Source organism: Heteronotia binoei, chromosome 5 (assembly GCF_032191835.1).
Source record: "Heteronotia binoei isolate CCM8104 ecotype False Entrance Well chromosome 5, APGP_CSIRO_Hbin_v1, whole genome shotgun sequence".
NCBI classification, from domain to species: domain Eukaryota; kingdom Metazoa; phylum Chordata; class Lepidosauria; order Squamata; family Gekkonidae; genus Heteronotia; species Heteronotia binoei.
Window position 1 is genome coordinate 156,129,997 of NC_083227.1, and position 17,531 is coordinate 156,147,527.

Consider the following 17,531-nt stretch of genomic DNA (forward strand, 5'->3'; position numbering starts at 1 on the left):
ATGTACCCGCCCTCCGCCCTCCCTGGTAACATTAAGAACGGAGAACACAGAGCAGAATAGCATCCAGCATCCAAAGACTGGAGCCACCGCTGTAAAGGGAGAAGTGCAAATTTATTTTCATTTAGATGGGCTTAATTATCTTTCAAAACAATTACTTTATACAGAAAATTTCAGAGAAGATGTTTCTATATGCAGGTTTTGGCAAGTGATATGGCCGATATAAAGCCCCAGGTATGGCTTCAGCGTTTTCTGCAACGACTGTAGGACTAAATGAGAAACTCCCCCCCCCCCCCCATTCCCTTTGCCCACAGGAGAAAAAGAAGCAAATCAATGCCTATTCAATAAGATACCTTAGAAAACATTGTTGGTATGCAATAATAGTATATATAGACAGCTTTCACCAGGAGCCTTTGTCTGTTCTGTCAATAAGTGTTTAAGTGGTCCCAAAGGATTCATTGACACGATCGATTTCAGGGTCAGCTGTGCCTGCTTCTAAGAAGTCCCTTGGTACAAATTTACATGATAGCTCATCATGAATACTGAAAAGCCATTAGAGGGCTGGGTCTAATGAATGTGACCTGCAAGCTTTAGGAGGGGAAGTATATCTGAGTACAATACTAACATGCTGAAGTGTGTGGATGTTGAAAATATTTCATGAGCTTTGGGCAAAAAAATCTTCCCCGCTTGTCTTGTACTGTACAGTGTTGGCCAAGTTTAACATTCACATTTCATACATTATCATATTACCTACCATGCAATATGTCTGTGTGAAATCTCTGAAATATATATAGAAAGTTTGGATTAGTACATCTCTTTCACATGAATGTGAAGTGATATATAGAAGAAGAAGATGACAACGAAGACGACGACATTGGATTTATATTCCGTCCTCCACTCAAGAGTCTCAGAGCAGCTCACAATCTCCTTTATCTTCCTCCCCCACAACAAACACCCTGTGAGGTGGGTGGGGCTGAGAGGGCTCTCACAGCAGCTGTCCTTTCAAGGACAAGCTCTATGATAACTATGGTTGACCCAAGGTCATTCCAGCAGGTGCAGGTGGAGGAGTGGGGAATCAAACCCGGTTCTCCCAGATAAGAGTCTGTACACTTAACTACTACACCAAACTGGCTCTCTATTGATCTTTTGACAGGAAAGAATAGCATTGATCCTTCCTGTTTACAGTGTTTGTTGACAGAATAAATCAAATATTTTTAGGATAAAACTTCTGAAGCTACATAGACGTAGGCAGGGGTGCAGCTTCCTTCATGCTACATTAAAGAAAAGATCTGACCATACCTGATTATGGAAGCATGACAGGGAAAGGGATCAGAGTTGAAGTATACATTAGTTGTAAAGATGTATGTCACATGCTGCTTAACACAAAGCAACTTCAGAAACCATGGGCATCTGTGTGCACAGTGAGATCTTTACTTTTTCATGAAGTATATCAGGGGTGGCCAACGGTAGCTCTCCAGATGCTTTTTGCCTACAACTCCCATCAGCCCCAGCCAACATGGCCAATGGCTGGGGTTGATGGGAGTTGTAGGCAAAAAACATCTGGAGAGCTACCGTTGGCCACCCCTGAAGTATACTGTGTACTATTTTGGTAAAAAGGTAAAGGTAGTCCCCTGTGCAAGCACCAAGTCGTTACCAACCCATAGGGCGATGTCACATCAGGACGTTTTCTTGGCAGACTTTTTATAGGGGAGTGTTTTGCTATTGCCTTCCTCAGCCATCTACACTTTACCCCCAGCAAGCTGGGTACTCATTTTACTGACCTCGGAAGGATGGAAGGCTGAGTCAACCTTGAGCCGGCTACCTGAACCGCTGGGATCAAACTCAGGTCGTGAGCAGAGCTTGGACTGCAGTACTGCAGCTTACCACTCTGCACCACAGGGCTCCTATTATTTTGGTACTCTTTTGGATTTTAAATTATGTTTGCCATGGACGATGGCAGGGCAGATTACTGATTCAGAAGTCCGTTTAAGACCCCCTTGAGTACAGGAGAGTAATCACAAAACTCTTCATGTTCCTGCTGAAAGACTTTGTGAAACTGTGTTTAGTTGGGGAACCAAAGTTCCCAAGCAAACTGGGGTCCAGCAGTTCGGGAACATGGTGTGGGGAGGTGCCATTTTCTTGAGCCAGAAACGCCTGGGAAAGGGCTGTTTGCCCCACTTCGGATCTCTATGTGCACTTCACTGGAGCAGCAGCACTGAGTGGGCACCAACATGCGACTGCAGTATAAAAAACACCTTAGCTTAGCCTACTGAAGCGACCGAAGAGTTTAGGTTATCAAATAACAAAATAAAGTTCTTAATAAAAATTGACCACCTACTCATAAAATCAGTACTTAATATGGGACAAGCTTGCCACTGTGCCACTAGGTGTCAGGCACTGCCTCTGACACACCCACATAATCTGGAAGTGATGTGAGCAGTGCCTGACGCTGCCCAGAAGTGGCATGCCTATGTAGTGGGGGCTGAACACCCACACCAACCAAAAGCTTATGTGTTGACCAACTACAGCAGTCATGCTAGCGTCAGCTTGGGATTTTAGGGCAATTGTTCTGACAGAAAGACCATGGTCCAGAATGCTAGTCTTGTGACTTAATATCGTTCTGTGTGGAATGTTGGCAGGTTATAAGGATGGTTGACAATGGGCAACTTTGACAGCAAGGAACGCCTCGGGTCAGTTATTTTAATCTGCCCAGGGACTGTTGCTCGCCCTTTCACTACCCAATGTAAACATGTCGGTATTTATGTTCTGAAAAATATGTCGCTTCCTTGAAGAATGTTGCCTGTCTAGCACCAAATTTGCCTTATTTTTTTTTCCCAGAAACCTGATCAACAACAAGATCAAAGAGATTCGAGAAGGCGCTTTTGATGGGGCCGCAGGGGTGCAGGAACTGATGCTGACGGGAAATCAGCTGGAATTTGTGAATGGGCGAATGTTTCGAGGCCTCACGGGGCTCAAGACTCTGTAAGTATGAAGACTACTTGGGATACTAGAAAGAGGGGAAGTGTTGTTGCTTGTGTGTCAGTTGGTTGTTTTATCCTAGATGTACTGAACGGGTGCTGCTGGTTTTAACAGCAAGAGGTTTAGAGCAAAGCAGGAGTGTTAAATATTCCATATGCAAAGATTTCTGCTAAGCCGGTGCTCTAATCTGTTAGCAATTTCTCTGTGATCTTTGCTTAGGTGAGATCAGTTTCTCTGGTAATATTGAATACTTGTTAGCGCTGAATATTCAAAGAGTTCTCCTCCCACAAACCTGAGATATTTCTTGAGCTCTGGGTCAAATATCCAGTTTTTTAGCCCTCCCCCCCCCCCCCGAAAAAAGGCCAGCCTGCTGTTAAAACCTGTTACAAATTAGGTCTGGCAGTACAATCACTTGTTGTACAATAAGTATGTTGGATAGCTTATTTGTTATTCTCGATGCAAATGTTTTCCCCGCAAACTTGTTTCTGTTGCACTGCAGTCACATTTTTCTAGCATTCAAAGTGCTTAGAAATTCTTGATGCTGGAAAAATTAGTTTCTTCCCTTACCTAGAATCTCCCTTGCTCTTTTGTGTGCTGTATAGAGGATAGTTGCACAAGTGCACAGGCCTTTGTTGGGTATTACCTGTGACATCAATGATCAAGATAATTTCACACACACTCATGGGCATTCTGTTTTATGTCATTTTAAAATATACATTTTCTTAAAAGATACCTTCCAGGACCTATGGGTGCCATATCCTCTAGTTTGGTCCTCTTTCTTCTGTCAGTGAGGGCAGGGACTTACCACCTCAGGGGAGAGGGACAGAATGGGCTTTTGAAGGATGGAAGCTCATGAACTGATTGGTTTGTGGTATCAAGTAGCTCGGACTCCAAATTATCTAAGGGGCATCAAGGAAATACAGTCCACATGCAGTCATCATAATCATTTCTGCCATAAAACTAACCTGATTTTCACACTGTGTCACAATGAAAAGAATTTCAGCATAGAGATAGAAAGACGGTAATAGCCAGTTGTGGTTTTCAGCTGAATACCAAAGTCCAGCTTTTATGCGACGCTGATCTTTTTTTATTTCTGTGAGGAGCTCTGAGAGTTTTTGTAGCCAGGAGTTTTTCTAGTCTTCTTCTAATCACTGTTCAGTGGACTTCTATCTAAATTATTAACATATAAGGAAGTTTACTATTATATCTAGCGCAACGTCCCTTCAAATCAAGGGGTGAGGTTAATTAGATCTTAGACCTCCAAAGGAAGTTCAGAGTGCTGGTAAAGGGCCAAAAGTTAAAAACAGCAATAGTTAAAAAGGACATGTTTATTACAAAAACATATAAGAAACTTGTTGGGCCTCAAATGAAGCCTCATAAAATAATTAAAGTGACAAATGCACAAAAAAGAACTATAATGACCTGACACGTTTCGGCCTGCAGAGGCCTTCTTCAGAGGTCAAATAGTACAAATTTCAACATGCAACAAAGTTCCTGTTACACTTGTAAGGCAATATACACTTAATATAGGACCCAAAATGGAATGTTCCAATCTGGAAATGAATGACACTCCCCCCCCCCCCCAAAAAAAAAATTGGGAGGCCCCAAACGTATCTGACCTTATGTCAGCAGCAATTACATATATTGGCAATAGTAATATTGCCGATATATATCTTCCAATTTAGGTCCGGTGTTCCCTCTAAACTGTGTTAGTGTGAGCCGGCTCATAGCTTTTTAGCCCCTGGCTCACACATTTTTGTCTTATCTCAGGGAAAATGGCCCCAGAGCAAACTGATTTATGCAGCAGCTCACAAATTTAATGCCAGTAACTCACAAAGTAGAATTTTTGTTCATAAGACTTCACAGCTTAGAAGAAACATTGACCGTTTTCGCACACAGCTTACCACGCGGTCACGTTCCTGTTCCCTCCGCAGCGTCTGTCGAATTTCCCATTATCTGCGCCGGAGTTACAGGAAGTGCCGCGGCTTTTGCGTAGCAAACGTAAACTGGGTTTTAGCGGTTTACATTTGCTACGCAAAAGCCGCAGCACTTCCTATAACTTTGGCACAGATAATGGCAAATCCGACGGACGCTGCGGAGAGAACAGGAACGTGACCCCATGGTAAGCTGTGTGCAAAAACGGTCATTGTTTACATCCTAAGAGTACAAGTAAACCTCCCCTATCAGGTTCGGTGTAATGTCAATATGATTAGATTTTAGGTTGATTAGATCTTAGGCCTGCTGCATGCCCCTTGAAAAGGGTGTGTGCCATTGTGGGAGTGGAGTGGTTGTGGTGGCCATAAAACTTTAAACATCAAAATAGTTTTTCTAGTGTTGCTAAAGATTTTTGAACCACTGAGGTAGCCTGTTAATTGCGTTTCTCATATATCCCCTTCCCTCTTGTGTCTCCTTCCCCGTTTCCTTTGTCAGTTAATAAACTCTCATTTTCGTTTTGAATTATTTCAGGATGCTGAGGAGCAATGCAGTCAGCTGCGTCAACAACGATACATTCACAGGACTGAGCTCAGTAAGGTTACTTTCTCTGTATGACAACCGCATCACTACTATCACGCCTGGAGCCTTCAATACACTTGTTTCTTTATCTACCATGTAAGTAATCTTTTTCCCATCACCTTCAGGGTTGGATTTGGTTTCTAATAACTACTTAAATGTAATTCCGTGAGACTGAGAAAAAGCAAACAAACCGCAGTTACGTTATCATATAAATTTTCAAAGTTACTTTGTGGAATCAGTACATTTCAGTGGCACTTCAAGTACTAGGAATTATCCTCATATTCTAGATCAGGGGTCCTCAAACTACGGCCCGCGGGCCAGATGCGGCCCGCTGAGGACGTTTATGCGGCCCGCCGGGTTATGGCAAAATCAGACCGGAAGTGACGTTCGACCTAAACTCGCGTTAGCAACGCACACTTCCGGCACTGGGCTGAGGCGGCGGAGACAGAGTGTGAGGTGATACCGAGGTGAGGTGAGTTCCCAGGCCGGGGTGTGTGGTGTGAGGAAGGGAGAGAGATGCAGAAGACGGAGAACTGACGGCCCGCGGCCTTGTACAGTAACGGCAGTCCGGCCCTCCAACAGTCTGAGGGACAGTGAACTGGCCCCCTATTTAAAAAGTTTGAGGACCCCTGTTCTAGATGAAGGTTGTGAGGCCAAGATCACCAGCCCAAGCTTTGCTGAGTACTACATGCTGATGTAAGAATTGAACAAGAGACTTCCTGATTTCCAGATTAAGCTATTCACTACTACAGTGCTGTAGATATTAATGAACTCCTATGCTGAATTCCAAAATCATGTTAAGCTCTAGTACTTTAATTGATTTATTACTGACTGGTGTAAATAGAACTCATCTTAACAAAATATTTCAGCTTCAATTAGAAGTGGATCACAGTATGAGAGCTGCTTTCTGAATTACTACACAGTTTTGATGAATTGCCTTGGTCTCTTTTAAACTGTTATCTAAGTGTATTTTTAATCCCACCTTTCCTCCCAAGAACTCAAGGTAGCGTACATTTATATTTCCCATTTTGAGTTAACACCCGCCCTGTGAGGTAGGTTAAGCTGTGAGTGACCTGTTCAAGGTCACCTAATTAGCTTCATGGCAAAGGAGGAAATTGAACCTGGGTTTAGCCTGACACACTAACCACTGCACCACAAGGCTATTATAGAATACTTCTTGCAGAGGCAAGATGCTGTCAATAACACAACCCTGTAATATAAAAGTTCCAAGGCTTTGCAAGCCTATTCGTGTAAGAAAAGATTCGGAATGTTCAAAATTGTTATTCATCTCCTTGAAAGGATGAGATCAGCTTAAAAAACTCAGAGATGTGGGTAGCCGTTTTGCTTTTATTCTTTGGTTTGTGACTTTTGAGCCTTTCTGATGTATTTTGAGCCTTTCGATCTTATCCTTCCCATAACCGTTAGATTCTCAGGATCTTAGCATGGCTGTATGCTGATCCCTCCTTCCCACTAGTGGCAATAAAAGTGTCACTGAAGTTTTATGCATTAACATATTGCGCACTGCAGGGCATGAACTCTGGTAGTGGAGTTACACCTGTGAGTCTTTTTTAAATGTCTGTTACTTGCTGCTCTTAACCTTATTTGATGGCACATTTCCGTTAAGCTTTTGATATATGATGTGCACAGCCAATTTTACTTCTTAAAGAAGGAAAAAAAAACATGTGCTAGCCAAAAAGGATTTGGATGACTTTTAAATGCCATCAGTCAGTACATTTCTTACCGTGATTTGTTAGCTTGGATTCCTGTTAGTTTATAACAGCTGGGCAGAGACTGTATGTGGCATTATTTGTCGGTTCATATATTAGGTGGGTGTTGTGTAACTTGTGATATTAATACGCGGTTGAGAAGAGACTGAATCATGAAGTTCAGATAACATCTGTGTCTATATGGTTTGGGACCAACATACATGAAGTACCTCCTACTTTCTTATGAACCTGCCCAATTACTACAGTCATTTTTGGGGGCCCTTCTTTGAGTGCTCCTGCTTTCTGAGATTAGGCAGGTGGCAACCCAGGAGAGAGCCTTCTCAGCCATGACACCAAAAATCTGTAATTCGTTCCCCAGAGAGATTTGTCTGTCCCCTTGTGTGGCTGATTCGTACCAGCAAATGAAGACTTTTTTTATTCTTTTGTCATTCCCTTGGTGATCCCTCTTTCCTGAACAATATTTTATTTGTTGCTTTTATGTTTGGTGTTTATTTTAACTCTGCTTTTAATTGTTTTGATGATGTGGTTTTTTTGTGGAATGATTGTTTTTTTAAAAAAATTGTTTTAATATTGTTTTATTATGAATGTTTCAATTTGTAATCTGCTTTGGTGGCTTTTGTGCTGTCAGAAAGCAGGATATGAATTTTGTAAAGAAATAAATAATACCAGTGGGAGGTCATGCTCTCAGCTCTTCATCTATGATTGGGAACTAACAATTACTACCTTACAGGGTTGTTATAAGGTTAATAACAAAATATTTTATGTTAGACCATTTGAATGGTCTAAAGAGCTAAATGCTAAATTTTATTATTTGGTAACTACTAACTAGCACTATGGTGGATCATTTTACAGGTTGTCTGGCTACATTCTTGAAAGCTATTATTTCTCTTGCTCTGGTATTAACAACATGGGTCAAAGACATCCTGACCCATTCAGGTCTCTAGTGGTTTTTTGGGGGTGGCGGTGGGGGATGGGATGCAATTATTGCACCTCCTTTGACAAGATAGTAACCAGAAGCTACTTGTCCAAATGCGTTTTACTTTTTCATTCTATTGCTTTGTTTCTGTAATAATTGACATTGCATTTTACTTAATTTCCCTTCTAGTAATTTGCTGTCTAATCCTTTTAATTGCAACTGCCACTTGGCGTGGTTGGGGAAATGGCTGAGGAAGAGAAGAATTGTCAGTGGAAATCCACGTTGCCAGAAACCATTTTTCTTGAAGGAGATTCCAATTCAGGATGTGGCTACACAGGACTTTACATGCGATGGTAAGGAAGTTGATAGGATGGGTATAAAATATTCTGTAAAATCAATGCAACTTTTTATAACTAAATTGGTGTGAAAGTTATGACCCAACAGCATTCAGAAATTTGTTTTATTTGGTGATAGTAGGTTTAAAGCCATCCTTATATTCAAATTAACAAAATATTTAAATTAACTAATAAGCATCTTCCTTGATGTAACTTTCTTTTTCTTACATCTTCCTGTGATAGTTTGTAGTCTAGTAGAGCAGCAGAAGGGACAGCTGACTGAGCATGGAACTGCTATAAATATTGTCTTATTTCTTATTGCTCTTCATATTTAGGCAGTAAAATTGAGCATATAGAAACAAACCAAATAGTGTGTGGGAGAGCCAGTTTGGTATAGCGGTTAAGCGTGGGGACTCTTATCTGGGAGAGCCGGGTTTGATTCCCCACTCCTCCACTTGCACCTGCTGGAATGGCCTTGGGTCAGCCATAGCTCTGGCAGAGGTTGTCCTTGAAAGGGCAGCTGCTGTGAGAGCCCTCTCCAGCCCCACCCACCTCACAGGGTGTCTGTTGTGGGGGAGGAAGGTAAAGGAGATTGTGAGCCGCTCTGAGACTCTTCGGAGTGGAGGGCGGGATATAAATCCAATATCTTCTATCTTCTTCTTCTTCTTCATCACTAGACTTTGAGATTCCTGATCAATGACAGAAACAATCACCTTACAATGGTCAGTAGACTCTTATTGAGATGGCGAAATATTTATGTTTTTATTGGTCCGACTTATAGCATACTCCTTTTAAATTTTTCTAGACGTGTGTTTGGACATCACAGTTTGCTTTGTTTCTAATGCTTTGTGAAGTTATATATTAGTGTTGGGAGAAATCCATGTATTAATGGAATTAACATCCAAAGCTTAATTTTCTAACAATCCTTTTCTTTCAAGATGCTGGAATTATTATTGTTGGAATTATTAGATATTGTTATGCATGCACGCACTGCTCTTGTTGATGTACAGCACATCTTGTTCCCTTATTCTCGTGATGCTTATTGAAAACGACTATCCTTATAATTAAAAAATTAAAGAGTGTGTCATATTAATATTAAAATATCTGCTCTTGAACCAATAAATATTCACCAAGCCAGGGAACAAAGAACACTTGCAATCCTTCTACCCCACCAAAAGAGTAAAAAGGAAGGGGAAACTGGCTCAGAGGTGATTCACTAATTGGTATTTATCTCTAGATAACTGCAACATCAAGTGATAACTTGCGCACATGAAGAATGTTTTTTTCATACAGCCATCCATGACTTTTTAATGGTCACTCATTCAGTTGCTAATCAACAAGGGTACACTAATCAGCACAAATAAATCAAGTGATCATGCATGTGTGAACCAGGCTCAGTAATGTAATGATATAAAGTATTAGAATTATCACAACCCATCTCTCTAACTTCCTTGATAATATCCACTTGCACTAGCCCTGACCAGAGCCTGTCTGGCATGGCAAATCTCTATGGAACCAGATTCTCAGGCAAAACTAAACTGCACTTAACATTTTTACTGTTGTTGAATAGAAACATACATTTCTGCCTTATAGCTTTATTTGAAGTGAAGCAGTTTTATTGTATGTGGCCATTGGCCATCACATCACCACCAGCATAGCCACCTTCAAGAGGAGGTTAGATAAAAATATGGAGCAGAGGTCCACCAGTGGCCATTGGCCTGATCTAACATGGCTTCTCTTATGTTCTTACAATACAAAGTTATTGTATTGGAGAGCCAGTTTGGTGTAGTGGTTAAGTGTGCGGACTCTTATCTGGGACAACCGGGTTTGATTCCCCACTCCTCCACTTGCACCTGCTAGCATGGCCTTGGGTCAGCCATAGCTCTGGCAGAGGTTGTCCTCTGTGAGAGCCCTCTCCAGCCCCACCCACCTCACAGGGTGTCTGTTGTGGGGGAGGAAGGGAAAGGAGATTGTCAGCCGCTCTGAGACTCTTCGGAGTGGGGGGCGGGATATAAATCCAATATCTTCATCTACCTCACAGGGTGTCTGTTGTGAGGGAGGAAAGGAAAGGAGATTGTGAGCTGCTCTGAGACTCTTCGGAGTGGAGGGCGGGATATAAATCCAATATCTTCATCTACCTCACAGGGTGTCTGTTGTGGGGGAGGAAGGGAAAGGAGATTGTCAGCCGCTCTGAGACTCTTTGGAGTGGAGGGCAGGATATAAATCCAATATCTTCTTCTTCTTCTAAACACAGTATCATAAAAAGTGGTCAAAAAAGAAATAAAGAATGGTCCAATAAACCCACAGAACAAGAAGTTAAGTGGGTTACAACCTTAAATACATTGCTAAAATACTAAAGTAAAAGCAGTTAGGTTTAAGCTGCTAAAATATTAAAACACCATAATGCTAAGATAGTAGCTAAACTATTAAGTTAAAAAACGTTATAAATCTAATACACCAATTTGTGGTAAATATCAATATACTATAAAATTATAGACATCTAAGATAAAGCCAACTAAAGGTTTATTTGGTTTTCCTAATTATTTTTCATGTCACAAAGTATATGCAAACTGGTCCCTACAGTGCAATCACTTCAAACGTACCACACAGAGTGTTTGTTTGGAGTTTGTGGTTGGCTGTACTGTTGTTATCGGCAGGGGAATAGCGGAAGGGACAGAGCAAGCTTGCATTTCTCTTGGTTTGCATAAAACAATGTATAACAAAAAAAAAATTCGCTGGTATATTTACCTACAATTTACTTATTTATTAAATTATCCTCCAGTTCTAAAAACTAGAAGGAGACAAATGGCAACCTTTGAATTGCTATTAAATGAAAAAAGGGACAAAAACCAGGGTTCACTCACTACACTATACAAAATACTTAACAGGCTAGTAGAAGAAGAAAGAAACATTGCAACAGACACAATGTCGTGAAGATTTCCAAGCTGTATTACGCAGGGCCTTTTTGGTAGAAAAAGCCCAGCAGGAACTCATTTGCATATTAGTCACACACTCTGGTGTCACCATTGTTTCACACAGGGCTTTTTTGTAGGAAAAGTCCAGCAGAAATTCATTTGCATATTAGGCCACACACCCGGATGCCAAGCCAGCCGGAACTGTATTCCTGTGTGTTCCTGCTCAAAAGAAGCCCTGGTATTGCTCAAAGAAATAGGGGAGGAAATTTATACCTCCCCTAGTTTTTCTAATATATTTGCTGTATGTTTCCAAGCTATGAAACTATTAACAAAATTATTTCCCACCAGCAATTTTACATAGAATAAACTCCTTAAATTCACGATACTGCCCAAAATAATGTGACCAAATTGCAGATTTTCTATATTGCTGGTGGTCTTGTCCATTCTTACAAAAAAATTGGTTTAAATCAATACAATGCCACAAGTAAATATCTCATTTAAGCTGGAAGCATTTTTATTAGTTCCTTTTCTCTATGGAAGCTCCGAAAAAAAAAGATGTCAATTTTGCTTTCTACAGCAAAAACTTTAATAGCTTATAAATGGTTAGATAAGCAAATTCCTGCTCCCCAGACTTGGTTTCCAAAACTATGGGATTATTTCATTTTAACTAATATAGCATTTTCCTTTTCATATGTGTGAACCAGGTGAACCAATGCAATATGAGAAGAAAATTATTGAGCCATGGTATCCTGTAGTAAATTATTTGATGGAACATGAAATCTTACCCAATAATCCTTTATATAAAAAAAGATGTATTTTAATAGGTAAAAACAATCAAACAATAAAAATTGGAGTATAACAAACTATATAATGGTATTTTGTTGTGTATTTATATTTGATGGTTAGGAATGTTTTCCTGTGTAACTGAATTTGTCAAATTAAAAAGTCTTAATAAATAAAATAAAACTATGTATATATTGAGGAAGGATTTAAAGAACTGATCCAGTTTTGTACATCAGTAATGGTGACTGCAATGTTTTTCACTCTTTTCTGTGTAACCCTTTTATGTTTCTATAAAGCCACTTCTCCGTAGTGTTCCTTATTTTCACTGCCGCCAGAGGCTTTTGCCTTAGGATTCTTAGTTTGACTCAGAGAACAGAATGACAGAATGGTTAGCGCCCAGGGGTGGCTTGGAGGTAAAAGGGGATCCTTTACTTTAAAAGAAACAATTGTTTTTCTTAAACCTGAATAGAGCTTATTTATAAGTTAAACAGTGCAATGGTTTCATATAATTACCTAAGGAAAATTATTCCTTAAATAGACCTAGCCACACGGACTTATTTTCTCACTTTCTACTTTGTACAATAACTTCCACAAAGCTTAACTTCCCAGCTTGCTACTCAGGCTAATAACAGTTGCCACTTAGTATGCTGAAATTTCTCAGGCTCACTTCACCACTATTTAAACTGATGGATTTCCCGCCCCCCACCCCCCATCTCTTCCACAGGTAACGTCGAAAGCAGCTGTCACTCATTCCCCCGTTGTCCGGATCAGTGTACTTGTGCGGATTCTGTGGTTCGTTGCAGTAACAAAGGGCTACGGTTCCTGCCTAAGGGTGTCCCTAAAGATGTGACTGAACTGTAAGCCATCTTTTACAGAACTCCATATACAAGTTAGCAGTGACGGTTAAATTGCTTAAAACACTCATATATGATGCACCTTCTCTAAAGAACTCCCTAGTATGAAGTCTGGATTCTGTGGCTACCCCAATATGTCCACAAAGGCTAGTGTTTATGCAGAGGGTCTGCTCAACCACAGCATCCTCAAAAGTTTAAAAGCAGCTTGAGGAGTGATTTCAGAAAAAGATGTTCTTTGAACTGTGTATGTCTTTTCTCTTCCCTGCATCCCTGCTTCTCTTTGCTTTTCACAGAAGTGGATATAGACTTTTTGTTATACCTCTGTATGATCGAAAGACCGCTCAAATGGCGTCATTTTAACAGCCAAAGAGCCTTTTAGTACTTTTTTGTTCGTTCTGAGTAGAGAAAAAGGAAATTAATAAGTCAATATTGAGTATTCTAGAGAGCTTTTTCAGCAGGATGAGAGCATGTTCACAATGGACTAGTTGAATAAACTATTGAACGTGTATTCCCAACATAATAATCTGTGGGCTAATTATCCCCACTGGTTGACATTTTAAAAAGGAAAGAAAAACAGTGGAAACCAACATTGGATTCTTTTCTCTGAAGCTCACAAAATGGCTACAATAACAAAGATAATTAGGCTAAATTGTGAAGTGGATTTGCATGATGTGAGGGTAGCTTTTCTCATTTGCTGCGAATTTCAAATACGCGGTTTTCTGTGGAAAAACACTGTAATATTAGGAAGGCTGAATGACATAAACTGGCAGTATAACTGTAAAGATTTTCACTTCGGGTTTGTCTGTGGGAATATGGCTTGGATTACGTGGTGCTCAGATCTGTGACACGTTGTTGACTTCATAGTAAGCAAGATTAATTGTTGTCCACAATATAACTAGAATTGAAATGGTGCATGGATCTAATATTTCTTCTTACCTATAGCCTGTATAAGATACTGTTTCTGTCCTGTGCTGTATTTGTCCATTATGATTGATTCCATGGGTTAGATTTCCAGTTTGTGGGGAAGGAACAAATTCCTGTTTGTCCAAGTGCCCATGTTCAGAGTTCAGGGTTTGAAGATATCCTTCTTCAGACACCATGCACTATGCAAGAGGAGGAGGAAAGGAATACATATCATGCTGGTTAACTAGGTTGATACCCAGCACAGTGTCTGCATCCTGTGTTATAGGCAATGGAACTGCTGTCAGAATGGTATTGGATTTTCTTTTCAGCAAAGTGAGGGATGGTGAATGTAAGGCAGTGGCTACTTTGCCCATTGAAACCTGTAGGGAATTTCTTGACAGCTGGTCTGGATAAGCTATATGGGATGGAATTTATTTATTAATTGTTATTTTTATTGTACTTATATCCTGCCCGTCTCACAAAGCAAGCTCAGGGCAGGTTCTATCAGAAAATTAACAATTAAAAACAGTTAAGAACAAAAAGTAAAATTGCAATATAAAACAGCTAAAATGCAGACTTCAAAAACTCTTCCTCAAAAGTTATGACCTATCAGCCCGGAGGTCTGTCAAATCCCAATATTTCTGGGGGGGAGGCCTAATAGAAGCTGATGTCTACTGCCTCAACTGAAGACCTGGTGTAAGAACTCTGTTTTGCAGGCCCTGTGAAACTACAACAGGTCCCACAGGGCCCTGATCTCCAAAGAAAGCTCATTCCACCAGGCAGGCAAGTTGTAAATCTCTGGGGCCAGAGACCACCAGGTGTTGAGCTGCTGATCTTAAAGACCTATTGGCCTCATATGGGGTAGGGTTGCTAGCCTCCAGGTTTGTTCTCTGAAACGGGAATATTATAATCAGCTGTAATCTAGGGTTGCCAAGTCCAATTCAAGAAATATCTGGTGTAAGCCAAAATGCCCTCAAAACAAGGTTGGAAAATTGTCAGGTGGGCACCTGGCTCACTCAGGATCATTTTACCTGTGTATACAGGATTAACACGTCCAGAAAAGTAATGCTTAAATAATAGGGACTCTAATTAAGTAAAACAATTAAAATTTATTAGGAAAAATATAGGCTTCCATACAATATAAAATACTCATCAAAACACACACTCAGTCCTAGGAAACATAGATAGAGAGATAGGGGAACACATTGGTAGCCAAACAGGGTGATATTTACCTATCGTAGTCTTCGAGGAAGGCTCCAATGGCGACAAGCGAGGAAGTGGGAGAAGGGACCCGAAACTTGGCCTTAGAATCGGGGATGGATCTATGCAGAGGAAGTTGGGATACTACTAGAAGCACACCTGTGGATAGCTAGTCCACAGATTATAAGGATTCTCTTGAGCCCTTAGGGGATGGGAGGTACGAGGGAGGAGGAAGGTAGTCAGCTGGTGCGTGACCTCATGAAAAGGGGAGGTTTCGCAGTGACCATAAGGGCTGGACTACTGCGACAACCAATAGAAAGTTCATTGGTGGCACCTAATTGGGTGCTTGCTCTTGACCAATGGACTTGCCTGGATCCTGGATACCTGAGAGAACTTTCAGGTTGAAACAGACCAGGGGGAGGCTCCAAAGTGACAGTTGGGGAGAATAATAGAGAAATTACTTGGGTGGGGAGATGCTTAAGACTATTAAACTTATCTAAAAGGGTGACAATAGAGAGCCAAATCATGGCCTAGGTTTGTACAAAGGAACTTGGCTCTGGCTGAAGATGGTCTTCCTCTTCTTCTGTCTGCTCCTGGGCACCATTCTTTGTCTAGAGTTCTGTTAAACAAAGAAAGTGGTGGTTGGACGATTAACCACTCCTGGGGTGGGTAGGTTGCTTGTAGGCCAAAGGTGACATCTGGTGTGTACGTGAGCCATTCGCTTCGCTGGAATGGAGGAAGATGGTAGGAAGATGGCTGCGTGGTGTTAGCCCTCCATGGTGGATTCCATGTTCAGAACCGTTCAGAACCGTTCGCCTGGATAGCTCCTGGCGTCACAGTTTCCTTCGCTCCAATGCTGGGATGGACATCATACGGAACGACAGGAAGCCTTCCGTTCTCCTGGTGGGCACTCTTGTACCGGTCTAGAGTGCCTTTGTAGCATTATGGCTGCTAGTACTGCATAAGTCCCTTTTGCCCCTGGATAGGTTTTACCCACACTCTCTGGCAGACGTGTGCGAGTCACTTCTCCAGGTGCTCTGGCAACCAAGCTGGTAACCACGATGTTCTATAAGGGGGCTTTTCCTTACACTGGGGACTTTGGGGGTGGAGCCAGGAGCAAGGGCGTGACAAGCATAATTGAACTCCAAGGGAGTTCTGGCCATCACATTTAAAGGAACCGCACACCTTTTAAAATGCCTTCCTTCCATAGAAAATAATGAAGGATAGGGGCACCTTATTTTGGGGCTCATAGAATTGGACCCCCTGGTCCAATCCTTTTGAAACTTGGGCGGTATTTTGGGGAGAGGCACTAGATGCTATACTGAAAATTTGGCACCTCTACCTCAAAAAACAGCCCCCCCAGAGCGCCCGATACCTGCGGATCAATTCCCCATCATTCCCTATGGGAATCATTCATGGAGGTGCATAATGGCTGTGGGGGTGGGGCTTCCCCCGCCGGCCAGCTGGCTGGGGGAGGGGGGAAGCCTGCAAAACCAAGGGATCCCCTGCTGAGACCTGGGGATTGGGAAGCCTACTGTAATCCCATTGAGTCTTGTTTCTGCTTGATTCCTTCTGCTGGATCATCAGGATTTATAGTGCTTGCAATTTATGGAATTTCTGCCGACTATGCCCTTATCTTGTGGACTGTTTTCTTTGTACTTCTAAAGTTGAACTTTGATTTTTTTTCTTCATGTACCATATGGGCGTGCGTATTTATGCGTTATGCATTGCTCAGTTAGATGTGTATATTTCTTGACTATTTATTATTCTTACACTAAAGATTGATTCTTTCACTGATTGCTATTGCTTCATTGGTTTTAGGAGTATTCTGGGGGGTTTTTTGGCTTTGTGTACTCTATTGCATAGTACCATGCTGAGGCCCCCTCCACTCTCCAAACCGCACCCTCTCCTGGCTCCATCCCCAAAGTCTCCAGGTATTTCCCAACACAGACCTGGCAGCCCTAATATGGGGAGAGGTGTTCTCACAGGCATGCTGGTGGATGGAAACACAGCAGCTGCGTGTTTCGGAATGTATGATTAAATGGTCATCACAATTAATTGAGGCCGTCAGCCACTGTTTCAGGACAGAAAAGGACAAAAAAAAAAACATGGTTATGGAGCAGTCAGAAAGGAAAGGAAAAACCTGATCATCCTCCATTAGTTTTCTCCATCATTGCTCAGTTTATTAGTCACTTCTCTAGTGCTTTTACTCCATGCTTACATTTGATCAAATACTGAAGTTCATTTATATTTACAAATAAAAATAAAATAAAAACTCCCAGCATTTTATCAGGTATTTGGAACGTCCATCACATATGTGTTTTTATAGTTTATAAATATATCTGAAATGTACTTTCAGGGGTCTCCTGAGATCTGTGTAAGTTTCAGAACTATTTTACTTACCCAGG

At 41.3% G+C, this 17,531-nt stretch overlaps 1 protein-coding gene across 1 annotated transcript in view; it reads left to right on the forward strand.

The window, feature by feature from the left end:
* Window positions 1-17,531, forward strand: part of SLIT3 (slit guidance ligand 3) — an 884,772-nt gene that overhangs the window by 666,435 nt on the left and 200,806 nt on the right. Inside the window, exons 17-20 of the mRNA XM_060240620.1 lie at window positions 2,836-2,979; window positions 5,443-5,586; window positions 8,323-8,486; window positions 12,891-13,023. Of these exons, the coding sequence (XP_060096603.1) occupies window positions 2,836-2,979; window positions 5,443-5,586; window positions 8,323-8,486; window positions 12,891-13,023 (585 nt within the window). The remainder of the gene's footprint in view (window positions 1-2,835; window positions 2,980-5,442; window positions 5,587-8,322; window positions 8,487-12,890; window positions 13,024-17,531) is intronic.